The sequence below is a fragment of the Scatophagus argus genome, chromosome 6, assembly GCF_020382885.2.
Source record: "Scatophagus argus isolate fScaArg1 chromosome 6, fScaArg1.pri, whole genome shotgun sequence".
In the NCBI taxonomy this organism is placed as follows: Eukaryota; Metazoa; Chordata; class Actinopteri; family Scatophagidae; genus Scatophagus; species Scatophagus argus.
Genome location: NC_058498.1, coordinates 14,708,699 through 14,736,558, shown reverse-complemented (window position 1 = coordinate 14,736,558; position 27,860 = coordinate 14,708,699). Strand labels below are relative to the sequence as shown.

Below are 27,860 nucleotides of genomic sequence, written 5' to 3'. Positions count from 1 at the left end.
AAAAATCATTTAGATGCAGACAGTCAACTTACTTCATTGGAGACGTCCACTACGAGATTGTCTTCACTCTTGTCTCCATCGCTGTCCTGAGGAGCAGATGTAAGACAGCTGTTTTATTAGCTGTTTCTTCTCTCTATCACCCACACAGACATGCACGATACAGTATGTGTACGGACGACTTTAATAATAAAGACGGAAACGCACACAAGCCCACACACGGATCGATATATCAATATCACTGGCTGCTCTTTGCTTCCTTTCACTAGCTGTGCACCATGCAACATTTAACACAGAGATACCATATACCATATATTTTCACTCAACATCTCCTTCATACTAACACAATTTCACACACACACACACACACAGTTGCTCTTTCTCCATCCACAGAACATTTTTGCTCTTTGTCTAGCCGTCTCTCTCTCTCTCTCTCTCTCTTTTCTGGGGTGAGAATGATGGCACTTAGTCACCATGGCAACAGCACTTTGATGTGATCATGGCCTGATATTCCCATTGACATCAGTGTGGAGTGACATCAGTACCTAATTATACAGAGCCATAACAGGGCTATGTCTACAGTCTATTCCTAGAACAAAAATACAGAAACAGACAGCGGCGGAAAGAGAGAGAGAGCGAGAGCGATGAATGGAAAAAGTGAAAAGAGAAAAGTCAAAAGAAGGAAGAAGAAGAAAATAAGAAATGAGAGATGGAATGAAAATTGAAAAGAAAACAGCAAGAAGACAGAGAGTGGGGAAAGTAGAGAAATTGAGAGGCGGTGACAAAGAGATGGAGAGAGATATAGAAAGAGCAAAAGGCAAACAGAGAGGAATGGGAGCTGTAATGCTGCTCGACAGACAGAAAAACATTCAGAAAGTGGAAACTAACTGTGCTTGTTCTTGCTCACAACTAATGGGAAGATTTGGATTGTTGTTGTGGATGCCAAACTGATTTAGCTGCAGGCCATCTTGCACAGACAGACTCCCAGTGTCAATCAATCCTCCAGACTGCAAACACACAGCCATCTAATTCATTACAGCTATCTGCCTTGGCCATCTCTCTCCTGGCATTACATCGCCTGTGGCTCCCCTGCTCCTCCCCATTGGACCCATCCAACCCAAACACAACTCTAATTGGCCACGGGCCCCTGACGCCTGTGTGGCCTCTAATGTTAAAAGGGATAGCTCTCTCACACACAGACACACACACACACACATATGCACTTTGTGACTACTTTGCTGTATTTTGCAAAAATTATGCATATCATAGATATCAAGAGCACATTTGTGGTATTTAAATTGAATTATTTGCTACACATTCATGTGCTATTTGTTTATTTACTTTCATTTCTATTTTTTTTTTTATTGTATCCTATGTGTACTACTGCAACTACTCAGTTTCTTCCCAGACAACATTTAATGCTGAGCTTATTTCATCTTATAAAGGCAAGGACGTACAGAAACACATACATAGGAGTGTGGGGCAAGGGGCTCTTTGTCATCACAGCGCCTCCTCTTTGCATCAGCTCCTCCCTGCGAGGAGGAGTAGCCTCCTGACGGGCCCTGGCGCTCCTCATTGGGCTGACTGTCTGTAGAAGACGCTGACTTACTCTGGAGGAAGACAAACGCATTTAACATACAAACACTTACTAATACTACCACTGTAAAGACAGGTGATGAAAGCTTAGGTGAAGCCATTGAAAACACATGCAATGTAAAAACAGATAATTCTACGCAGCTCTTTACAAACCCAGCATTGTACAAACACATAAATCCCACCCATGTCCACCAGTGGAGCTTCCGATTCATGATGTGACAAAACATGTACACACAAAAGCACACAGGACAGTAACACAAACATGAACAGAAAGCCCCATAAAACACACATGATAACGTAACACACACACACACACAACAAGAACAGCAGACGTAAGCACAGGTTAAAGCGTAGCCACAGAAGCACATGAGACAGCCTATATGGCTAATTAGTGCTCTCCCCTCGACACAGCAGTCCTCATGTAAAATATGAGTCTCATTATTGGGCTATAAAGCTGTGCAGGCATATTTACAATACAGCCCGACCTGGCGCTCAGCACTCAGAAAAGCCGATCAAAGCATTGTGGTGTTTTTGTGTTGGGGCAGGGGCCAGAGGTTTGATGAGGGCCACTTGTCATTCCCTGCCCCTCCCCCATGGGGATGACAAGAGCAGTGAGGGTTTAACACAGCAGTGAGTCACACAGGAAGGAGCCCACGGGGCCAACAGGAAGGAGCGCCGGACAGACGAACGGAGAAAACCACACAATGAACCACAGTGCGGCTCAACAAACTTCCCTCTCTTCTTCCTTCTTCTTTTTCTTCTCCTCCACTGCCGCCTCATTCCCTCCTCTCCTGACTTCCTCTCGCTGTCCTTTTATTCCCCTCCATTTAAAATTCCAGCATGTTTTACTGGTGCGGGGTTCTCTGACAAATGCCAATTGATATGCATCTCTCCCTCCTGTCCCCTCCCCTCCCCAAACGCTGTAATGCTTGGCTAAGTTCAGCACAAACCTCAACTCATAAGAGAAATATTTTCCTGGTGCTTATCAGCATTGTGTTTAGCAATTAAATTATGCTAAGGGTTTCATTGCGGATAGAGAGAGAGAGGGAGGGAGGGAAAGTTAAGTCAGTAGCGCTCTTAAATCATTTTCATTTTGCAATAAAAGCCAGAACAAAGACTCACTGGCATTTTTTAACAACCTTTTCCTCCCTATTTTTCTTGTTTTCTTTCTCTTTAGTCCCTCTCTCTCTTACCTTTTCCAATTTCACTCTCCATCTCCCTCTAATCTCTCTCTCTCTCTCTCTCTCTCTCTTATCAACAGTAACACTGATGAAGCCCAGCTGTCCACTGCAGCCAGTACAGTAAGGGAGTGTTCATACAGCTTTCATAAAGCAGCCAAAGAGAATAGGACAAACCACAGACGCCCACTGAATTTCAATCAGCCCATTTGCACCGCATTAATTCTCCAAGCGATTAACGGGGACGTTTAACTACAGTGACATAAAATATGTGCAAAACCTGTGAGACAAGATGAGCACTTGTATACATTTCATGTTTCACTACATGTTGCGTTTACTCAGTTTTTCTGAGAATGATTTTTTTTTTCAATTATGCTAATCACCTTCCTGTCACACCTCACCTTCACAGCTAATTAAATAACTGTTGAATCTGAACTTCAAACAACCCAGTATGAATAACTGAGCAAATAAACCTCTTCAGCTAAAAGAACACTAGTGTGATGGCAACATGCAATCATCTTAGAAGAAAGACAACTAAAGGAAAAAAAAAAGTGTTTACTGTACCTATGAATGCATAGAATCAGGTTTCATTAGGACACAGTTTTGGAAATATACTAGTCACAAAACAGGCTTCTCTCTTGGAGGTGACAGCAGTAAAACCAAACAATCATGGACAGATTGTTCTTCCAGTCCTCTGCAATGGTTTCCCCATGCACACCTGCTCCTCACTGCTCCCATAGTGACTGACTGTTGTGCAATAACGTTAACTATCGGTATAACAAAGCAGGTTCTGTTGGGAAAGATCTTTACAAATAGATCTGAGTGCTGTGATCTGTGAAGAAATATTTAGTGGTTCTTTCACTGAGGTGATGTTATATACTAGATACATAATACACATGCATGTAGACTCAAGCAAACATTTTCAAGCAAGAATTTCTGAGTAACTGGCATGTTTAGGGCAGCATTTGTCTGAGTTTTAATCCTTTCACTTGTTCTGTAAATCTTGCAGATTATCAGAGAATTTGTGGTCCTGAAAAACAAGCAGTTGCCTGTTCATGCATTCACTCAGTTTGTACGTTTTTTTTTTTCCAGATAACAGCGAAATGCTGTGAGCTCAGGTGTTGGTGTGATGTAGAAAACCTTGAGAAGCTCAAGGTTGATAGCGCTGAGCGGCTATTGTGCTGGTGTTGAACTGTGCTACTCCTGGCTGAGCTCCAGCAGTAACCAACCTTTTTTTTTTTTTTTTTAGAGGCCACTTTACAGCGCACCTCCATTTCCCTCAGTTTATCACTGTCACACGTGCACACACACACACACACTGAACATACTACACAATACTACACAACTACTCACCCTGCTGGGTGCTCCCTCTGGGATGGGGCAGAGAAAGGTAAGGGAAGAGAACAGAGTAAAGAGAAAAGGGAGGGATTGAGGGGGGAGGGGGGGATTTAAAGAGAAAAAAAGAGAGAGTTTGACGTCAGTCCTGATAATAATAACAACAGTCCCCCAGTCAGCCAAGGTTAGGCTGAACAACCACGACTCCTCTCTAATAAAGACACAGACCCGCTATTGTGCTTGATACCAGCCTCCTCTCTATCTTCCCCTTTCTCTGTTCTCTAACCAGACAAAGCTCACTGTCTTCCCCTGCTGCCTCTTTACACACTCACTGTCTTTTCACTCATTCGTCCTCTCACATGTAGGAACAGAAACGCACCCAGCAGCAGACACGCATAAGCTCTCACACAGACGTTTAACGCGCCGATATGAACACACTGATCTCTCTGTCTCTCTTGTTTTCTATTCTCAGTCACTCCTTCTCTTTTTTTTTCTTCTTTGTAGCTCTCAGTTTATTCATGAGAAAGTCTCTGTTGGCATGGTGCCTGAAACACAGCGCAAAGATAAGATATTCTATTGGGGTGAATGAAAGTTCGTTGGGAGAAATCGTTTCCCCTGCATGTAATCAAGCGCCATGAATGCCTCTGTCCATATTATGACAGCAATCTAAACAAGGAAGTTCAAATTCAGTCCAAAAGGTGATCTGCTGTACAAATCACACAAAAACTTGCCACAAATGATGCCTGGTATTGCTTTGCATGTTATCTTGTTTGAAATGATAAAACGATCTATTTCTTATTCTGTGGCTGTTGTCAGAGGTTCTCTCACCGCTGCTTTGTGCTCATTCGAGTATGAAATGCACTCAGTTGAAATAAACATACGAATGCACACACGTACATGCAGAAAAACTAAATATTTTGTTTAGAAAACAATGATTCTTGGATGTGTGTGATCTGATGGCTTCATTCTGGATGATTTCCAACAGTCTGTTACTCTGATAGTAATTTGAAAGGTCAGAAAAGATGATCTAACTTATTTGGGAGACACAATTCTTCATTTTATTAGAGTATAATTTGTTGTTAGATTGCGCAAATGTCCTTTTGGCCTGTTGAATTTGGCTGCTGAAGACCAATTTGAAAATGAGACAAAAGGAAGGACTAAAAGCCTGCAGTTCTTTACCTCTGAGATGTTCGGGGTCAAGGTGGTTGCGCTCATCTTTGGAGGCAAGGTGGGCCGAGACCCCCAGGGCCCCCGTCAGCGCAAGAAGTCCTGAGCCCCCAGCGCCCAGGGACAGGCCTGATGGGTGTGGCGTCAGGGGGATGCCAGGGGCGTGGTGAGACAGGTGCTGGAGCTGCTGCTGCTGTGGCCACAGGGAAGGGAGAAAGCGGGGAGGGAGGGGGCGAGGAGGGATGGTGTCAGACAAGGGGGATCGGTGGTTAGAAGAGAAAAGAAGAAATTAATCGAAAATATGCAGGAGTAAATGACAAATAACAAATGAACGGGAAGGAAGAAATAGTTAGAGGGAGTGGGGGTTGTGCTTGGAATACAGAAGGTGAGAGAGAGAGGAGAAAGGAATGAAGTTAAATGGAATCAAATTCATATGGAGAGAGGAAAATAAGATAAAGGAAGGTAGGATGTTAAAAAGATTAGTGGATTAAGAGGTGAGAAAGATGAACACCAAGACGAGAAAGAGGAAAGAGAAAGAAGGGGAGAAGGAAATCAAATGATCAAGATACACAGGGAAAGTGTAGTGAGAAGAGAAGCAAAAGAGAGACAGAGGGACGACGAGAAGAGTCAGTGAGTGGGATTTATTATGAAGGAAAGGCAGGGGGAGGAAGATGGAACAGAGGCAAAGGGAAAACACAGATCGTTTAAGAGAGGGGGAAGAAAATATTTGAGTCACAGAGTAAATGATGGGGAGGAACAGGGGAAAATCATGATGGAAGCAATGAAAAGTGAAGGAGAATTAGATGAGCGGGAGGTAGAAGATAGGAAGAGAGGATAAATGAGCACAGGAAGGGAAAGTGTGCAGCGGGGAGAGCAGAAGATAAGACATAGCCACAGAAAAAGAAAACAATAGGAGGGAAGAAATGAGGACAGGCCCATACGAAGAGGGAGAGATGATTCTGGGTGAAATCCAGAAGGAAAATGAACAGAAAGACAAGAAGAGAGTGGGGAAGAAAAGAGAGTGATCAGGGACAGAGAGAGTGGAGAGCAAAGGAGCAGCTACAGATAAAGAAAGGCTATTATCCTGAAGGGAGCGTTACGGTGTGCTTTTGTGTGTTGTTTTGTGAAGCCGTTGTGGTCGACACACATACACTCACACAGGCGCACACCTTGGGGACAGCAGTGTTTGTAGTGCTGGGAGGAACAAAGGGCTTTAAGTAGACAGTAATGTGATCAGTGCTCAGACAAGCTCCGGAAAGCCCCATCTACTGGGGCACTCAGGAGCATCAGAGCGTCTGTGTGTGTACGTGTAAAGACATACATGTGCACACACACACACATGTGTATGCTGTGTTGCTCCTGGTCAGGGGATCACATGCTATTAAATGCAAGCGTAGGTGCATTTAGACTGTGTATTAAGTTTTCAATAAGACTCTATAGTTATATTGTGTCAGTCAGCATCAGTTTAACTTAAATATAAAGTGCCTGCTGTCCAGGGAGCGTTGATGAACTACACACACACACACACATATATGTGGAAACTGAGCTTCAATTAATGAGGTGTAAACCATATTGTTGTCGCACAGTAATTAGACAGTAATGTTATCAATGCTCCAATAGCAGTTAATGACATTAGAGGAAGTGACTGATGTGATTACAGTCACTTCTCAGATATTTTTGAAAAGAGAGTTCCCACATCAGGGAGGCTGAGCAAAAGCTTCCATGTTTAAGGCCTATGCTATTTGTCATGCTGGACTGGTTGTACTAACATGTGAGTATATTTCTCTACATAAATCCTTATTTATTTAAACTGCTCTCAGCTGGGAGCTTTCCAAATTGCTACTCACTAAGCATTTCACCGGGAGCAGTGATCATTACATCTTGGTAGATTCAGTGGTATCTTCTATCTTCCAAAACTATCGACTAAAACTGGGTGCAACATTGCAGTTTCCACATCTTTATATAACTGGAGCCGCTGGTTCTGATTCCAACAGGGTGGCTACAGAACACTTAAAACGCAGATACATCATTAAATAATTCTCAAAGAGCCAATTTTCATTTAGATCAAAGAAACGACAGAAAAAATTTGCCCATTAGCCACAGTAATTCATATGTTATCAAAGCACTCACTTGTAAAAATATATATATGTGTGTGTGTGTAAAATACCTGCCTGACTGAATCTAGATTCAGGATGATCAACATCACCATCTGGGGCACAAACAGTAAACCTAAACATCTTGGTTGATGTTTATGTTAATGCTTTCACCTATTTGATGATGAATTTCTCTGATCTCCATATTCAGAGACCAGTGAGGAAATTCATTCATCTGACTCTCAGCAGTGGCAGTCAGCTCAGCGGGACCATCCATAGTTAATGTGTATGTACGTGTTGATGTGTGTGCATGTGCGTGTGGGTTTGCGTCGTCATGGCGAATGGAGATGACTCACCCCGATAATGGCATTGAGTTCAGCCATAGTGACCTGCTTGGCCCTCTCCACTGCCTGGACCACCTGTTGCTGGTGCTACACACACACACGTAGTATATAAACACACATTCAGAGTCGTGGAAAAAAAAAAGTAGAAATGCAGGTTGCATTAGTATCTACGCTGTATGTTACATTACATAGTGTAAAGTAAACATTATGTATGTTGCAGGAGCACAAAAGAAACCATTACATGAAGCAAACTTAAGAAAAGGTGTTACATCAACTCATCTCTGCTTGTACAGGGCATATAAATGGAAAAGGACTGAGCAACCATGCATTCACTCACAACGCAAACACAGTCACACAAATACACATACTGTACATACATGAATGCACGCACACACACCACACGTACCACACACAGTGTCAATATTGATCAAACTGACAGAGCTATGACCATCCTGTCTCCAGGGAGCTCACTCATCAATGCACACTCACACTCACAGACAAAAGAAAGTGTGTCTGCAGGTTTGTATTCCAAGCCACACACTCGCACGTACCACCAGAACACACCTGGGAACAGCACGCTAACACACAGGCATGTATACACAAATATACAATAGAATAATATTATCTTCAAAGATCCTGCCTATTCAGGTTGTTTTGAGCAGATCTAAAGTGATGTGATGGGTGATTATGTTGCTGAATGAGGAGTGGGTGTATTTAATTGAAAAGTAATGGCATCTAAATGTTTGGAAAACACTATAATTTAATGTTACTCTCAAAGTCAGAGAGCCTTGTTTGTGCCTACGTAGTTGGCTCTAATGCCAACAAAGTTCTGTATTGTTTCCATTGGGGCTGACTGCCGTGGGAATTTGTTTATTAGCAGTACTTTTTGAAATATATAAACCATTTGGGACAAAATCACAGCACCACATAAGAAGAAGTCAGCTGACTAGCTGACGTGATGAACTGACCATGATGCAGTAGCGGTTACAACGGTAGCTGTATTCGCCACACTGCAAAACTAAGAAGTCAGTGTTTCTGACTGAAAAATTTGTAAATTATTTTATCACTGTGATTGCACACAACACAAATAACTCTCTCATTCTGATACATCTGTGTCCGCAGTTTTATTCTATGCCATAACTACACAAACAAAAGTATAAACAAAACAATTAACCACAAACAGAACTGAGCTTCTTCTAGCTCATTCAGCAGGTTTCAAACCAGTTTCAATCATATGCAGTAAAGATCCCAAATGTGTTAAATGAAGACATATTAAGTAAAATGGGGGTTTAATAAAATGTCAATAGGTTTGTTGAGTGACTGACTTCTTAAACACGTGGCTTATTGAAGCAGTAACTAGTAACTACAAGTATGAAACGAGAGTGTGATATTTGCCTCTGAATTATGGGGCTTATGCAGCCGAGAGGAAGTTAAACTGAATTGTGGTGGAACAGAGGTATAAAAAACAGAAAATGGGAATTGAAAAATTTGTACAGTAATTGAGTAAATAAAAGTAGTCGCTTTCCACCACTACATGAAGTTGAAGTAACATGTTTGAATTGAAACTTTTTAACTCACACAATAATTTGTTGCAGCATGCAGAGTGTATCACATAATAAATACATTAGAAATCTTTCATGTTTTTTCACATGACACTGAATGATTTTTTTGTTTTTTTTGAGAATTTCTCTTTAACTTGCGTCCATTCTGGTGTTATCTATTATGAATGCCAAGAATATATGATATAGAACTGGAGTGTGTGTGCACAGTTTGTGTTATTTTTTTCTGAGTGTGTCTGGCCGTGGTGACACTCACCTCTTGAGAGAGGAAAGGGATGATCTGAGCGCAGATGGCACTGAGACGCTTGACGATCTCCGCCTGTCACGGAAAGAGACGGAAACAGAAGGAGAGAGAAAAGGATATACGATTGTACATAAATGCACAATGAACGTGGAATATGCCAGTCTTTTACAGCACATTAAGCCTCTGCTGCATTACAACACCCTTCTAATGAGTGAGTTGTCCTGTCAGTGACAATTCCAAGAGACTGAGGGGAGAACAGTGTGTGTGTACGTGTGTGTGAGTGTGTGTGTGAGTGTGTGTGTGTGGTTGGGGGGTGGGGGGGTTGCAACAAAGGTGGAAGGATGGATGGAGCACTCCAGTCATCATCTGATCTTGTAGTACCATCACACTCTCATTTAGCCCAGGCTCACACTCTCTTACACACTTCTGTCTTCATCTCTCACTCTCTTATTGTCTCACACACACAAACATAACATACATATATTTTGTGCATTTCCTAAAAATCATAAAAAATCTAAAAAAATGCTCTTTCTTACCACAGGCTCACACAAACACATACAGCATATGCACACACACACACATCCTAGCAACCATCAGCAGAATACAGCTGCCTGCACAACATAAAACGTAAGCACACATTCTCAGTGTGACACACACACACACACACGTGCGCGCGCACACACACACTGAACCTCTGCGGTGTGTCTAATTCTATCTGTCTGAGTGCCCTCAGCCTCATTTTGTTCTCTTCTTCATTCAGCCGTTCTGTCTTTTTCTACAACAGCTCTCACACTGAGCCATTATTACCCTATTCATCCTCCTCCTCCCATCCTGCCGTCCCTCTCTCTCTCTCTCTTTCTCACTCTCTCTCTCTCTCTCCCTTGCTCGTTTTGTCTCATTTTTTTCCATCTTTATATTTTTTCTATATCACTTCTTTCTCTCTATTCTAATTTATCCTCCCTCCTTCCTCTCAGCTGCCCTTTTTCCTCCTCTTACATCAGTTGCTCTCTTGTGTTTTTTTCTTTATTACTCTGCTGTCACACATCACTACTACTACATGCACACATTCTCCCTCACTTTGCCTACTTTGCTTTCTCTCTTAGCGTCAATCTATCCTCACTAACATGTGGTTCAGGCACTTGAAGATACTGGAGAGGAAAAAAGAAACACAGCAAAAGGACGATGGAAGGCAGTGCAATGAATGACGGGGCTATACACCATCATGCAAAGGCTCTCTCTCTCTCTCTCTATCTCTCTCTCTCTCACACACACACACACACACACAATCACCCAGCCTGTCAGCTATAGCCAGTGTCATCATGACTTCATAAACTGACTATCGCCAGACACACAACTCCATTCCAAGGACAAAGTCTTCTCACATCGTATATGTGTCAATGTATGCATGTACGTTGGGAATGATACGTGTGTGTAATGCGTGTGTCCTGACCACTGAGAGGAAAGTGAGAGGGAGGGAAAGGAACAGAGAAAACAGAGGAGAATCGATTGTGAATTGTGATATTATTTAGTGGCAGGATCGACCATCACGAGTGCACCACTGCTGAGCACTAACCTCTGGTGCAAATCATCTTCCTCATGGACAAATAATAAGACTTTGTACATAAAAGGTACACATAAGACACTCATTTGCTTTGATTTGTTCAAACATATTGTATTATCTATTCCCCATCACTTCTCCCTCACTTATATCTCTACAGCTACACCCCACTGCCGTGTACCGAACGAAAAGGTGCTCCTCAAGCCACTGATCATTTCAGATGACCTTGCTCAGTTTAGACCAGATAAAAGCTGATCTGACAGAACGGACGCTTAGTTGAATCAGACAGATTAGGAGAGAACTGACCTTAACATGGTCTGTCTGTGAAACTGCTTTCACTGACTATTTCTAAGGTGACTGTGGGTTTGACTGAAAGCTAATACCAATAGATGTAACTGAATAGATAAAGCAAAGAGAAGCTTTTCTTTCAGTGCAGTTTTCAGTAAGAAAGAGCTCGATTCTTTGTAACAGCGGAGGAAAAATAAGTCACTTTGCACAGCCATGAGGGCTTAAATGTTGTCCACTGACAAAATAAACGTACTCCAACAAGTTCTGAAGTGATTAGTTAATTAATTATCTCCAATAATGGCCAGTGATGATATTGTTGAACTAATGAATGATTTTAACCACATAAAGTGTCAGGTAGGAGTAAGAAAGCTCTGTGTTTCAGATGTAATGAATGCTTTGAGTTTTCAGCTGCCCATTGCACAACGTCAGGAGGCACCATGAAAACCTGTAATAGGCACCATGCAGACTCTAAACTAAAGGCTACGCAGAGCTGCATGAAGCTGTAATTCTCAACACTATGATTACACTGATCTGTTTAATTCATTGTTATTAACAAAAGCATAAAAGAATGCTAAATGTTAAACCATAGCAACTACAGTCATCGTGTATTTTGTACATTTTTCATATATGCATCACTAACTCCACATTCTGACTGGGAGGCAGTGGAAGGGGTAGAAGACGCCAATCAGCCGATGGGTTAACAATAGAGCGAAAGTGAGCCGGGCTGAAGCAGTCTGAGCTGGGCCAGGTGTCAGAAACAACACGGCACAGTCTCGTTCCACAGCCCTGCCAAAGCACAGCCACCGGGGAGTACTGGCAAAGACCGGCCGGATGGAGGGATGAACGGATGGGTACGTACAAAGGAAGAGAGGCGGGGGTTGGTCAATAAACACCTGAGGGCAGATAAGCTGCCAACTGGCATTAGGACAGAGAAGGAGAAAGAGAAAGAGAGGCTTTAAATGAAAGGGAGATAAAAGTGTGGGTGAGAGAGAGAAGGATACTACAGCTTTTCATTTGGAATAGCAAAAACGTTCAAAATTATTCTCAAAAAAAGACAAAGAGATGAAAGGATGAAAGCTGAAAGTAAGATTAGAAAAGGAGAAAATGGAAGAAAGACAATAAAAAGAAGAAAATGTACTGCAGGACAAGGACAGCCTGTTCCAGAGGCTGTGGTGCATATTAGCCTGTCGGAGCCTGAGGGACACACACGCACACGCATGTGCACACGCTCTCTCACTCACTCACTCACTCACTCACACACACACACACACACACACACACACACACACACAGTGGCAGAATGCTCAGATCTCGTCAGATCATTGACAATATGATAATAACAGCCAGCAAAACGTTTATATGATCACAGTGCCTTGTTGCTGCATAATGATACAACCTGAAAAGGTAACATACACACACGCACACACACCTCCAAATAAAAAAACTAAATGCTAAATACTCACTAGTAACCAGACATACAACAACAGACAGCACAGACAGGTATGTCTCTATCTGTTTCCAAAAAGGCAAGGAAAGTTGACTGTGGCTTTGTCTGCTGTCCCTGTAGTACATCATGTGCCTCAGACTGTTAAAAGCAACCAAGGATTATGAAAATACTCCATATAACAATAAATAAAGTATCTGATGGGCTCTAAAGTTTGAGCCTGCTTCTGACGTATATTTTTTAATAAATTTTGCAATAACTGGTCTGCATCATCTAGAAAGAACCGTCTAACAGTTCATTATGATGAAAATTTACATGACATACAGAGTAAAGGTCATATTTGCTATCAAAGCAATAAACTCTTCCTTGACCCAACTTTTAGCATCAGCATAAAAGGCAGCGAAAGCAATTTTTTACACCAAAGCTTGGTTCAGAAGACCAAATGCAAGAGCTGTGCTTTGCGCAAGAGGCGCAACTCTGATTTAATTTTTCTTGAGTGGAAAACACTCAGTCTTTTTTCAGTTACTTTGCAATAGGTATCACTATTGCTACTGCTCCTCCTCCACCCACATGCTTAACCCACAGCACAAATGCAGCACGTTCCTGCCTGTTCTGTGAGGGCTGTCGAAAAGTATTCTTGGAAATGTAGTAGATGACAAACTGAAGTAGAAATAGACAAGACAGGTGAGTAGATGAGGTGGTGGGTATACACTGAGAAAGAAAATATTAACGCTCGCTCACAAAACAAGCCATCGAAAACTAATGGTCTAACAGCATATCAGCATGTGGAATTTTCTTTAAATAATGAGCTTGTTTTAGAGGGAAGGGGGCCTGTTGAAGTAAGATCTGCCCCGTGGCTATTTTCTTTCACACGCTTGGAACGGCAAGGCGTCTTGTGGTGTTGTGTAACCGCTGCATATCAACAGGCTCGTGAGAGGCAGAAGGTGATATATGGCGATCCATATGAAATGCCTTCTCACCAAGACCAGAAAGGCAGACAAGCTCAAAAAGAGGAATCAACTGACAGAAAACAAGCTCACGTTTTTTTTCCTTGTACACCAAAGTGAACCTGGATTGTATGAACAGGGAAGCCACTTCCCTGTTAAAGATCAGCATTGTATTTGTTCTCCCAGCATGGTGGCAAGCGACAGTGACCATGTTCATCTTGCCGATAAAGCTTGGTGAATTTGAATGTGACGAGCGTGGGCTGAGATTGGCGCGGGAGGAGGGAGATGGTGCCCAGTGTGCTCGGTCACTGCCAGCTGTGCCAGCCTCTGAGTCCCACTACGGCTGAGAGAGCCAACTTTGGGGTGGCTGTGCGTATGTGTGTGTGTGTGTGTGTGTGTATATGTATGTGTGTGATATCCCACTCCTCTACTCCTATTGTTCTCAACGAAATTCTCTGCCTGCCTCTCTTAGTTTTACTTCTATTTTTGGCACCTCTCTTTGGGTCGTTACGGCAAGAACTTGAGTATCTTTACCTCCATCTGCAGAAGACTCATGCACTATACAGTACATATTTTCATTATGCAAAATAGTGGCTACAGTGCTGAGGTTGAGACCATTATATTTCCTATGACTGGATGTTCACAATATTGTCAATCAGGAAATTAAGGCTAATTCCACTGTTCCCCTGGATTATAAATGCATACGGTGTGTGTGAAGGTTTGCACTACAGTACAACAGAATTAGACCTTAAAGTTAAGAGTAAAGAGTTCAGTTGGTAAACTGATGTGAATAACAGAATAATAGAAAATTAATGGTAACTATTTAGATAAATGAATTGTTTGTCGCTTATGAAGCAGAACATGTCAATATTGTCTCCTTAAAACTTCTCGTTTTTGAGGATTTGCTGCTTTTCTTTGTTGAATGATGTCATTCTGAATATTTTGGGGTTTTGGACAGCAATTTGACAACAATAATTTATGACAAAATATGAAGGAAAAACGAAAAGCTACAAATCCTAGAAACATGGACGCTTCACACACATCTGCAACTCTGCAGCACGAATGATCTTGACAATCAAAGTGGTGATTAACATTACCAATCCACTGTCCGATCAAAATGTGATAACTCACAGTCTGAGTTATGGTGTTGACTAAAGGCCAGAAAATTGTTTTTGTATAACATTATGCTATAACATTGAAGCTGACCTCTGACCTTTGGGATAAAAAATGTCATCACATTATCTTTTTATCTTTAATTTTTTTTGTGTCATCACTGATATAACACATCACCTCAGCATCATCTCAGCATGTGCACTGCATGTGTACAGCTGCCGAATAGCCTCACTTATTTTAAAGAGTTACAGGGTATGTGCATCTCTCTCTCTCTCACACACACACACACAATCCAGGAGCTTATCTCTGTCCCTTGCTTTCTAATTGGACTGCTCTCCCTTCTGTGAACAGTTTAAGGTAAATATTTGTAGCCAATGACGTACTAATCACCCACCGATTGAGGCTGCAGCCACAGAGCTGTTCAATAAAAACAACCATTCCTGCTTTCTCTCTTTCAACTCCCCCACCTCCCTCTTTCTTCCCTCTTTCTCTCCATGTGATCAGCCTTCTTCTTCTGCTGGCTCATTTTTCCACTTTCACAGTATCTCTCTCTTTCTCTCTCTCTCCCCTCATGCTCTCTTTTCGCTCAGTGCTCTCGGCCGTGCTCTTTTGCTCTCTCTACCTGCCCTCCTTCTCATTCTCTTTCATTTCTTTCTCCTTCTTGCTCTATCCCTCTGCCCTGCTTCTCTCACACAATCTCCCTCCCTCTCTTTTCTTTTCTTGCTCAGTCTTGTTTTCCTGTCTTCGCCCTCTCTCCCTTTCTCTCTCTCTCTCTCTCCTTCTCTCACTCTCCTCTGGGCAGCATGCCAACTCCTCTTCCCTGGCGCGGAGCCAACTCCTCTCCTTCTCGCCTCCTCCTCCTCCTCCCCTCCCTCCCTTCCTCTATCCCCCTTGCCTCTGATTGATGGCCCCTCCATTCTGGAAGGGGAGGAAGGGAAACAGAGAGCGTGAGGGAGAGGCTGAGGAAGGGGAGCAGCAAAGCACACACAAATTCTAAAACACACACACACACACACACTCACAGACAAAAACACTAAAAGGCACACACATGTGCACACATGCACTCTCAGATTAGTGCACACAAATACACACACAAGCCACCACAAACAGTTTTGCACGCACGCAAAAGCAACAAGGGCACACAGAAAACCAATCCAAACAGAGCAGACGAGAGCACACACACAAAGAGCTGTGTGCTCAGCAAGCAGAGTCTCCCAGCATGAGACCAACAAGCGCACACACACGCACACACACACAACCATACAAACGCACACTTCTTCAGACACATGCACACACATAAAGACACACATTCAACCTTCAGTGCAGTAACAATACAAGATAGACAGCAGACCAGCCAGCAGAAACATTTAGAGTGAAAAATACAGACAGACAGCTCACTTCTACCCTTCCAACACACACACACACACACACACACACCACAGACATATAAATACACTGTTGGATATTCAGCACAGTTATCAACATATGACACACAAAAACGCATGCATAGGCCTGTCTGTAAGGACACAGATTTATGGTACACACACATGTAATAATTCACTAATACACGTGTACTTTAAAAAAAATACACATACTGTTTGCACACACAGGAAATCTTCGCAGGGCACGTGACTGAGACAAAATCTGCAACTGACAGCTGAGATTGTAGTTTTACAACCAACTAGATCTCTCTCACACACACTCTCTCTCTGGCTATATAATACACTAAGCTATTAGTCATATTCACACTGTGCCAGCTCACCAGCTTGCATCGACAGACTGCATACAGCTTCAAACTCACATCAGCCGCAATGCAATCAGACACAAAGTAGCCAGAGTAGCGAAGCTGGCTGCATAATATACATGCATGCAAAGGCATGTAAAAATGTGGATGTCATGCACAAATATCCATATACACACACACGTTACGCATCTCATTGTTGTTTGTGTCTGAGGTGCTACAGCATGCACATACTGTGGTGCAGGAATACAGAGACAACACTTGAACTGGTTGGTCCTGCTTCCAGAGACATCAGATTTTTGTCCACATTAGTACCCATACCTCTGACGGCAGGTACAGTACGCACAACTAGAACCCTAAACAAAGAAAAACATCCTTGTTGGAGAGTGATTCAGAATACCAAAAGCAAAAAAAAAAAAAAAAAAAAAAAAAAAAAAAAAAGCCTCTGAGAAATCTCCATCAAAAAAGAGATCTTCACTGACTGACTCTCCCTGTTTCTAACTGCTGCAGTGAAAAATCAGACCAAGGGAGGTATTATCTGTGTTACAACTGAGCATTTCAAAATGACATTTCATTTGCCTTCACAGTTGGAAACATGACCCGTATAATATGGCCTTGTCTATGGTGGCAGATGTTATAATGATACATGTTAAATGAAACTAAAACACAAAAAGACTGAGCACGGCTGCAGCCATCCTACCAGCTCTGTAGGGCTGTAATGAGGCACAGCAAGGCATTATGGTAAAAGCTAGCATCAGCACGTAAAGATGCTCAAGATGACAATGCTAATGTGCTTTTAGATAAAGGTGCACCCACAAAATAGAGCCGAGGCTCATAGGAATGTCATAAATTTAGAAGGTATTTGGTAACAAAAGTGTTAGATAAATTAAAGGCTTTGCGCTGATGATGGCGCTAGATGAAAAGTCAGGGGATCACCAGTTCATCCTGCAGAGAACTTGAATGCTTCAACCAAATTTTGTGACAACAGTTAGCTGCACACACAAAATTTGCCAAACTCAAGGTGGCACTAGAGGAAACGTCAGTAGAGCCCGAAATTCTTTAGGAAAACATCATGTGGAAGCCATGAATCCATTATTCCACTGTTTATTCTACTGTACTGTAATTTCCCAGTTATGGGACTAATAAAGGATTATCTTATCTTATCTTGATTATCTTATCACAGATTTCATTTCGAATATCCTTTGCGGTATCGCAGGGCAGCTGGAGCACATCCCAGCTGACACTGGGCGAGAGGCAGGCCAGTTCATCACAGGGCTGATGTATAGAGACAAACAACCGTTCACACCTATGGGCAGTAGACAAGAGGAGATCCATTTCAAACTCAGAACCTTGTTGTTGTGAGGTAACAGTGCTAACCACTGTGCCGCCCAGTGTATGTTTGTTCTGTGCCAATTATCACGTAGAGGTTGGGATATCTCAGTAGATAAGTAACCATGAATATGCTGTGGACCATGAATATCAGTACACAATAACCCAGCAATCTATTGAGTAGTTGTTGAGACATTTCAGTCAGCATATTGTCATCTTTTTAGCCACACCACAAGAGGCAAAAAAGCTTTTATCCTTCAACAATATACTGCACATTAATTCTGGGCCATCAATTAAACTTACTACATTTCAGGATTTAAAAGAAATAAGTAATCAAGCACATGCTCCTCCTGAATTTATTCATGATTTTTAATGCACAGATTTCACATTCCACATGGGACATTTAGCACTCATACCTGGATTAAAAGTCACATGCTGTGCAGCTGCTCCATCAGGGTACCAGCACCTTGTATTTTTCCAGTTCAAGCACTGGTTGCAGAACATGGTGGAACATGCAGCTGCTATCAAATACATGCACATGTACGAAGACACACAAGACATGCAGACTCTCCGATAAGCCAATACAGTCTGTGCAGCTACTCAGAGCCCTTCTGCCAGAGTGACAAAGCCATTACGCTAAAAGGGCTAGCTCCCTGGGAATTTAACCACTCGTTTTCTCTCTCCTCTCCTCTTTCTCTCCTTCCTTTTCCCTGTTTTTTCTCCTCTCAACTTATTTTCTATCATTCCTAAAGGGTTATATCGCACTCTATCGTGCTCCGTATGCCTCATTATTCACAAATGAGCTCTGTTACACATGTATGCACAGGCATTCACGCACACTATGAGAGGGAATGAGAGGGAGAGACATCAAAGCTGCACACATACAGAGCACAGATGCTGCAGCATGTGCAGAGAGGGACTGCATACACCAATGATCACAGAGAGAGCAAACATATACCATAACACACACACACACACACTCACTGTCATTGACCTCTCCAAAGCCTGCTCTGTTTGACCCACATACACAGGCTCAACCTAATCCAGCCCTTTAAATAAAATCAGTTAAAAAAAGGAGAAAAAACTCAAACCACAACCATGGGATTATCAAGGGAGGGAATGACAGGAAGGAAAAAAGATGAGGCAGAGGGGATGGAAAGAGTGAGATTGAGAAAAAAAAGGGGGCAAAGAGAGAAAAGCCCAATCCTATTACAAACCAAAGGGGTGAGTTGAAAATGAAGGCATCTCTTGCTTGCACTCTTTCCCTCACTTTCTTTCTTGGTCTCGTTCACTCTCTCCCAGAAGAAATGAGGATTCGGGTCACAACTTCAGCCAAATATACCAACGCGTGCGCGTCGCATACCACACACGAGCACAAACACATGCATAAAAAGGCTAGACAGCTCAGGCTAATTAGGCAGGAGGATAAGCACATGCACACACACACTTTTTCATACAACACAAACAGATAAACATTCTCTCATGTGATCTCCTTCTCCTGCTTGTTTGTACCCTGTCTTAATCTTCCTCAGTCCATGTTCCTGTTTTATTCATTTTCTCATTCCACTTCTTCACTCTGTTAACAGAAGTTCTCATCTTTTCGTTCCAATTTATATCTTTCTTTTCAGCTCGATTTAGACTGTAAATGCACGACTGCTAAAAATGCTAATAATCCCAACATTATTCGCTATATGACACCAATTATCACATGACAGAGATTATAAAAGAAAGTCTGGGCCTTTCACTCTTTACTATGCACATACGCACACACACACACACATACACACCCTCGGCTTCATATGCGTGGTGGTGAAATGAAAGGAGGGAGCAGGAAGGAAGGACAGCCAGCTGCTTCATCTGTCCTCAGGAGTCCACAGGGGAAACAGTCTGGCTGCTGAGCATCCTGACTATCAAACACAGCTTCCTATAATATCCTGCCTGGTGTGTGAGACACAGTGCTTCTCTATCTAGCATTCTGGTACTTGTAATGTATGTAATGTCTGTACGTATACCAACACTGATTCTTATAATATCCCGTCCGTGGTGTGTGAACCTGGCATTCATATGGTGGTGAATACAGAAACATAATGTCAGTGATAACCTGGTTAGTATTCATTTCAGTGACTTTCTGTGGAGGTCAGGTGTTGCAAAGTTGACACCAGAGCTGCTCGTTCAGTAAAACGCCAGGTGACTTACTCAGTTCCTCACTGGTCATTTTTAATTTTTTTAATTCATGCTGCCATTACCCTGAATTGCTTAAAATCAGTGACCAGCTAGAGGTTCACCATCAGCTCAAGCACACACTGACACACACTCACACCTTTCACTAATGGGATGTTCAATCGCATCGCTAGGCCACCTTTCTGCCTGTTAACCTGTTAAATTATTACGGAGGACTAAAAAAAAAAAAAAAAAAAAGAGTTACATTTAGAGGTAAAGGAATTCAAACACTTTTTATGAGTTTATTCATGAACAAAATATTTGAGGTGCTTACATGATCTGAATATTTAATTTGAGTTAAAGCATATTATGCATGATGGAGAGCTTACTCATAACGTGGGTGCAGAGTATTTGAAACACTTATAGGACACCTAAATTTTGCAAAAGATAAAGTAACATGAACAAAACGTGAATATGTAAGTTCAGTATCATAAGAATTATAGGAGAGTCCAATTCAGGACTTTACTGCTGACAGATTATAATTCAAATGAGAACAAGAGAAATGAGACATAATTATGCTGAAAATGTGAAAAAAATGTGAAAAATTGCTGCTTAGAAACACGGCATACTTAAATGGACTGCGACAGAGTTTTGCCAAATAATGTACAGTTTTTAACAGTATTGTGTAATGTGTGCACTTTTAATTACTTTCGAGCAGTTGAGCTCTGTGAGTATGTGGTATGAACTAAACAGTGTACTTTTCTTAAATTCATGCACAGGCTATTGGGTTCTTGTTGCCTGCGTATGCTCTACTTTTCTGAGTTTAAATGAAAAGCAAAATAAAAGTATTTGAAAAATAAGCACTATTTTCTTTCATTTTCCAGCAGCTTGCTCATGTCCAAACCACCTAGAAGGCTATCATCACGCAGCATGAACTATTTTGAAAATTCAGTTGTGACCCAGCTTTCAACTACACGGGCCCCTACAGGTTTCTGCTGTCTAATCTCTCATTAAGCACCCTCGCTGCCCAGGAGCCTTCCTGACATCCTGCCGCATTGGGCTACTAATATGCAAACAAAAATGCAACAATTTCAGCTTCCTAACATCAAGAATTTATCCCGAAAAGCTAAATTGGTGTCACAGTTCAATGTGCGACGTTACGTAAAAAGCACAACTTTGAAGGAATTTAACCTTTGAGTCTACAGTATTTCAATCAGCAACCACACAGGCCTGACTCACACTGGCTCCTATTTGGGTCCTTAGTATATTGGTTTCTAAATAAATCAGGAAGACATTTTATACACTTAAAAGCAGTAGCTTAATGGTTGTGCACGCACAATCACAATGAATTAACAACACTGAGTCATCCAAATTGGGGGATTTTCCTGTTTCCAGTGATATGATTGTGCAGTGACTGCTGAGGAGGAGAATAAATGAATGATGCAACGCAAGCTAGAGCCATGTGGTATTCATTGCACTGCTGTTCCCTTTCTGGGCAAAACTAAGACACTGAAATGTGGTGTTTATTTCTGATAGGAAGTGGGCACGGTGCAGCGACAGCACCACTGTACGGATGAAGCATTACAGTCATCTTTTTTTGTGATGCATTGTCAGGTCCCAACTCAGTCATTCAGAAACACGTTTACCTACACTGTTATTGAAATGCTGCCACAGTAGCTTCCCTGCTGGCCCTGGGAGTCTACTGGGGGACACTATCCCAGCAAAGAAGTAATGGACCGTACTGCTAAAATCAGCCACACGTCAAAATACACATTTCACCACACGACAGAATGGAGAGATATGCTATCTTTTACAGCTAAAGGTAATTTCAGCTTGCAAGGCCAGAAGGTAGAATAGTGTGGATCATACATGTGCTTACATATTTTGGCTGTTTACCGCCTCAGACTATCTGGTGTCATTGCAAAAGATTCAGCCCTTGCAGACAGCAAGACATTACTCCTTCCCTGTCATCAAACCCTCACACTGTTCAGTAATCAACAATGATATGTCTGCTGCAAGCATTTCAGCATACTAGAACAAAACATTATAGTTTGGTATCACCCTGCACACCCATAAAGGTGCCTTTAATTAGTGTGGCTGACCATACAAGACAAACAATTAGGTTTCAATAATTACAACTACAGTGTGTATCAAGTTAATCAGATCATCTCTAATATTAATCTTCCCTGATATCAACCCCAAACACTCACTGTTTACATCTTGAAACAGAATGAGTCAACTTGGTGTGGTGGGCTGATTTGAATGTGTGGAACCTGGGAAATGGAGACCTGGCTGGGCAAGCGGATCTAAACTATGTTCAGCCTAATCAGATCTGGGTAGCGTCTCATTTTAATGCTGCAAGACTGGAGAGTTAATATGTATAATACCTGAATGGATCAAAGCAGAATCCTGTCAGCTCCTGATAATAGTCCATTGTAAGCCTCAAAAGACAAAATGTGGTTTTTTGGTGCCAGTCTAATTATACTGTTTGCATTGGTTTAGACTATCCTTGGGTCCCTTTTTGTCAAGTTTGCTTTTATCCCCCTCAAGATTACTTTTATGCACATCAAGTTTTTTAACCTATGAAGACTTCTACAGGAAATGCACCAAAAACTGTACGCTGATCATAGATAAGAACATTCAGCTGCTGTTAGGTAATGCTGTGCTTGTATCTTACTGCCACTTAGAAGCTCTGAGCAGCACTGTGCTTTGTTTAATGACCCTTTGAAGCTTGCTGCTGATGGAAGGAAAGGCATATTTCATTCACTTCCTGCCTTCCATATTTTCATATTTTCCCAAGGCTGCACTCTGGTCACAAGTCTTGTGGGACACAAGTTTGACAAAGAGCCTATTCTTCTTCACCTTCCGCTATCATCCTGTTGTCCAGCTGCTAGAATCAGCTGTCATTACAAAAGCTGCTTCAACCCATTCACCAACCACACATACAGCACAGCAACGTATCAGTAACCACTGCTGGGGCTTTTCCATACGCATGTGCTGGCTTGGCTTAACATGGTGTAACTCAGCATGTCAGCCCGGCACAGCAGGGATTTGCATTTTCCATCACAACCGGGCTACCCACTTGAAGGTCTGTCTTCAACTTACGATCCACTGCAGCTCCTCATCTAAAATCTCACTACTACTACTGTGGCTGTTTCCACTTGCACTCTTCCTCCCTGTGGTATTATTGATGAAGCTGCTAACAAAACTCATCTAATTCAGTGGAAAATCTTTGCAATAAAACTCCCACGTTATTGCGTTATTTAAATACTTTTATTTTGAAGCTAAAAAAAAATAAATAAAAATCTGGAAATATTAGGTTTTCACTAGCAGTAACTTAACAAGACTCCTACAGAGAGAAACTCTGTGAACTTCAAACCACAGAGATTCAGTTAGAAACTACAAGAGAACTGAGAGCTGAAGACACACTGACTTTTAAAAATGTCTTTCTTTCTTCTCTAGTTTCATGCCCAGACATGAGTACCACAACGCACTCTTGTTTGAGGTGGGAGAAGGAGGGTCATCACGGGTTGGCCGCAGTTGGCAAGATGTCACGGTAGCACATTTAGAGTTAGCCTGGACGGACTCTGGCCCCTGTCTGGAGGTTGAACTGGTGATGGAAACGCCAATCAGTGTGGTATGGTTTGTCTCAAAGCGGCCACAAGTGTCAATGGAAAATCCCTGAGTGAGTCCACAGAATTACAAAGTCACTGAATATACATGTTGTGTGTCTGTACATAGCAAGGGGATACAGGCAATAACTATCCAGGCCCCAGAAGCGCTATATCAATGAATATAGAACAACCACAGAGAGCAGCATAAAGTCCTTAAAGCCTACCTCACTCCTCCAGGGGATGCAGATAGTATATTCATGATATGTTATGATATGATAATGGAAGTGAACCAAGGGAGATAATGTGATGGCATATGCATGCATGCATGCGTGTGTGTGTGTGTGTTTCACTGCATCCATACAGCTTGGAGGAGGAGGAGGTTGCAGAGGGGGATATCTTTTTTGTGCCTTCATATAGTTCAGATAAAATCATCTGAGAATGAGAAAGGTAGAGAGAAGAAGAGATGAAGGGAGAGAAAGAGAAAGGAAATAAGGGAGCACAAGACAGTGAAAGAGAGGGTAAGGGAGGGGGCGAAGATAAAGAGCGAGTGTGAAATTTAAAGAATGAAAGAAAGAGAGAGAGAGAGAGAGAGAGATGGTGAAGGGGAAAAAAAGCAAAAGAGGCTAAAAGGAAGGCACGAGATGACTGCTACAGCTCAATTAATGCCGGGGCATGAGATGGCCCTGCCACTGATAATGACAGAGCGTGTGCTAGAGAAAGAGACAGTGAGGGGAGAGAGGCGATAGCAGTGATCTCGACAGGATGTTAGGAGGAGGCTGGAGGGGGGAGACAGAGGAGAAGGAGGAGAGGAAATAAGAGCAGATACTGTTAAATCTATTCATGATTCATTATTTCTCACTGCGGCGCAAAGCTCCTCTCCCTCCCTTGATGTCTCTCTCTCTCTCTCTCTTCATCTTTCTCTTATAGCTTTCTCTCGACTGCCCTCCCTCTTTCTTTCCTTTTCCCTCTGCTGCTTTTCTTTTCTTGGCTCTAATTTTCATCTCCATCTCTTTTCTCCCCCTCATGTGTTCTCTGAGGTCTTTATCTGTCTCTGCAAAGGCTCCATCCTTCCTGTTTACCCTCTCCTCTTTCATCCGTTCAATTAATCTCTATCCTCTCTTTTCCTCTCATCCCCGCTCTCACACTTTTTCCAACATTAGCTCTCCCTGCCATCTCTCGTTTTTCTTTTTTCTGATTTTCTATCTCCCTTACTCTCCCACTGCACTTTTCTCCATCATGCTCTCTCTTCTTCTTGCGGTCTCTTATATCTTCAAAGTCCTCATTTTTCTAAATTACCTTACTCTTACTTTTTTCCCCCAAACCATCCCACTCAGTTTTTCGTCCCGCTCTCCCTTTGTAACACAGTCTAAACTACAACCTCTCTTCTTTGTGGTTTATCCTCATCGACTTTTTCTCTCAGATTCCCTACGTCATCTCTTTTTACTATCTGTATCTTTTTGATATTCTTCTTTTTAAACCAGTTCCTCAATTTCTTATTCTATCAAGCTCAGTCTCTCCCTTCTTGCCTTTATTCTATTTCTGTCAATTTCCCCTTGCGCTTCCTTTCTATCAGCGATACTTTAAGGTCTCTTTCACTGTCGGCCTCATATTTCTCTCTCACTGGCTCGCCTACTGCCTCTGCTGTTAAACCTTTTTACCAGCTCACTTGTTTTTCTCTCTGGATCACTTTTTTCACGCGTGCTCCTTTTCTACCTGCTGCTTTTTTTCCTACCTTTCCTCTCTCTCATATTCCCTGACTCCAGGCCTCTCTCTCTTCATTTACTTCTCTTTTTTTTGAATCTCATTCACTTTTGGTTTCCTTCTGCCGTCCCCAACACTCACCCCTTCTCCGCCTCTCTCCTTCCTCTCTTCCTGTTTTCCATGCTGTTCTCTCTTTGGCCTCCCACTGTCATCTCCCCCACCTATCTCCCTCTTCTGCCTCCTCCTCCTCTGTCCATCTCTCAGAGGTGCAGCCAGCACCCCGGTCCATTTCTTCTTTTTGGCGACAAGAGCTGACAGTCCAGTCCAGTCCTTCTTTGTTGCCAACAATTTTCTCTCTCTTTCCCACTCTCTGTCTTTCTTCAAACTCTGCCTGTATCTTTCCTTCCATCTCTATTTATCTCTGTTCCCTTGTTATGTCTACAAGGTCGCGTAATAGATTCTCTTCATGTAATTAAAGGAGACATTTCTGTGCATTTTGCCTGGTGCTTCAAGTCAACAACATTTACATGTTGACATAAAGAGCCTGGAGGGGGGCAATTTCAAATAACGTTAGCTTCGAATAACATATTGAGGCACAAAGTCAATCCGGAGCCTTAAGGGTTACACTGACATGTTCCATATCACCCATCCTATCTATCGGTTTTCATTTAAATTAAATATTACCTTACATCAAGGTGCCACAAGACATAATCACTTCTCCAGCTGAATCATATCACAAGTATCTACAGATGCGGCAATCATAATCATTTTGCCAATATGCAGCTGATCAGGATTTTAATCTGTTTTTTTAGATTTTAAATCCTGAATACTCGTTTGACAACAGCCACCCATCCTACTCTCATAATCCTAGACAGCTGACACGAAACTGGGATCCGAGCTGATTTGCATAGTAGCTGATACTGCGCATAGAGCCTGGAAGTGCTGCAGCAAAAGTTTATGGACAGACTCTTCACTGAGGTACAAATGCAAATTCATTTTGCTTTGTTGTTCAGAAAAATGTGAATTAGATGAGAGGTTCCTGTGTTGTAACAGAATGTACAGTAATAATTCTTGACAGCAGCTTCTGGATCAGACATAATATAGCTGATACTGATCAATCAAAATATACCGCGATGGTCTCTTAAAATCATCATGCATCATCCATAACTTCAACCACTGGGCATCATGTCAGCCAGTAGTGGAGCCTGGGGTGAGTGTGTGCGCTGCACTGCAAGTATTTGGACAGAAACCCACTGTTTGATGTCTCTGTGCTATAATTACCTTGCTCATGAAATGACACAGTGATTATGAGGTTAAAGTGCAGAGGCTTTCATTTGAAGGCGTTTTCAAAGATGGTTTCAAACAATGAGCTTCCTTCTAAATGCATATGTGAGGTATGCTGGGTTATTCATTGCAAATGTGAGAAATAAACACCCAATCCCATCTTGTCTTCCATGACAGTGCTTGAGTCCACAAAACTGAGAGAGTTAGCATGACGGACAGATAAGTTTAAGAAGGACGGGGAGACAGAGGGAGTCAGAGAAAGATGCTGTTCAACTAGATAATAATTCTGTCCATCTGCACAGTCTGTCAACAGACCTTGTATCTGCTGTCTGACTGTCTGTCTGTCTGCCGTTTCTCTGTCTTCCCTTCCTGCACTGTGACCCAGACAGCAAATTAGCAGCGAGTGTGAGGAGTGATGAGCAGTCACAGGCTCCTGAGAACGCATGCTGCTCATCTGACATGTCTTCATTCAAGAATGTCCTTTCAGTGAGGATAAATGGAAACAATACACAATTTACAGTGACCTTCTTTTATCACCCTCTACCTGCCATTTGGTCTTTACATCGGTGGGTGATTTCACACACCACTCCACACTATCCCACGCTGTAGATAGCTATGCCTTGTCAACATTTAGAGTGAGTTAGCCTGTCACCATCTGTAAAACATAAATTTGTTGTTGTTTGTAGCAGCCATTTTAATAGTATTATTACTACCTGATCCTCACTTCAGTAACTGTTTCGTCTCTCACCTACAGCAGCCGTCACTTGTTTTGCTCTCTAAGAACCAAAGTGACAGTGCACATAGAAATGTTTAGTCAATAGGAATATCATAGTTGTGCAGAAAACACACTGTTTTTCCGTAATCCTCTTGTTTTATGCAGCAGTGCTTGCGTTTATATTCCATACAGAGACATAGAGAGGTACACTACAGTGTTCTGCACTGACCCTTATTAAAACTAATAAAATCAGCTCTCCACTGCTCAGTGCCGAAACTGCTTGCTGCTCTTGCTGACTCATTGTTAGTCTATTGAATAAAAGAAAAGGAAAAACAAAATCAGTATTAATTCCTTTGCCATGTTTCTTCTTTTTGACCAAAGTGACTCCCAACTCTTTTCCCCACTCATCATCCTTACAAAGCAATTCAAGCTGGAAGAGATCCTCTTTCATCA

At 42.2% G+C, this 27,860-nt stretch overlaps 1 protein-coding gene across 4 annotated transcripts in view; it reads right to left on the bottom strand.

The window, feature by feature from the left end:
- Window positions 1–27,860, bottom strand: part of tle2b (TLE family member 2, transcriptional corepressor b) — a 77,792-nt gene that overhangs the window by 15,606 nt on the left and 34,326 nt on the right. For 2 of the 4 annotated variants that reach the window (XM_046390551.1, XM_046390553.1), the window contains 6 exons: window positions 9,526–9,588; window positions 7,723–7,797; window positions 5,286–5,466; window positions 4,125–4,141; window positions 1,467–1,607; window positions 33–86 (listed from right to left, as the gene is read on the bottom strand). In XM_046390551.1, the coding sequence (XP_046246507.1) occupies window positions 33–86; window positions 1,467–1,607; window positions 4,125–4,141; window positions 5,286–5,466; window positions 7,723–7,797; window positions 9,526–9,588 (531 nt within the window). The remainder of the gene's footprint in view (window positions 1–32; window positions 87–1,466; window positions 1,608–4,124; window positions 4,142–5,285; window positions 5,467–7,722; window positions 7,798–9,525; window positions 9,589–27,860) is intronic. The other 2 variants (XM_046390552.1, XM_046390554.1) reach the window with 1 other exon arrangement.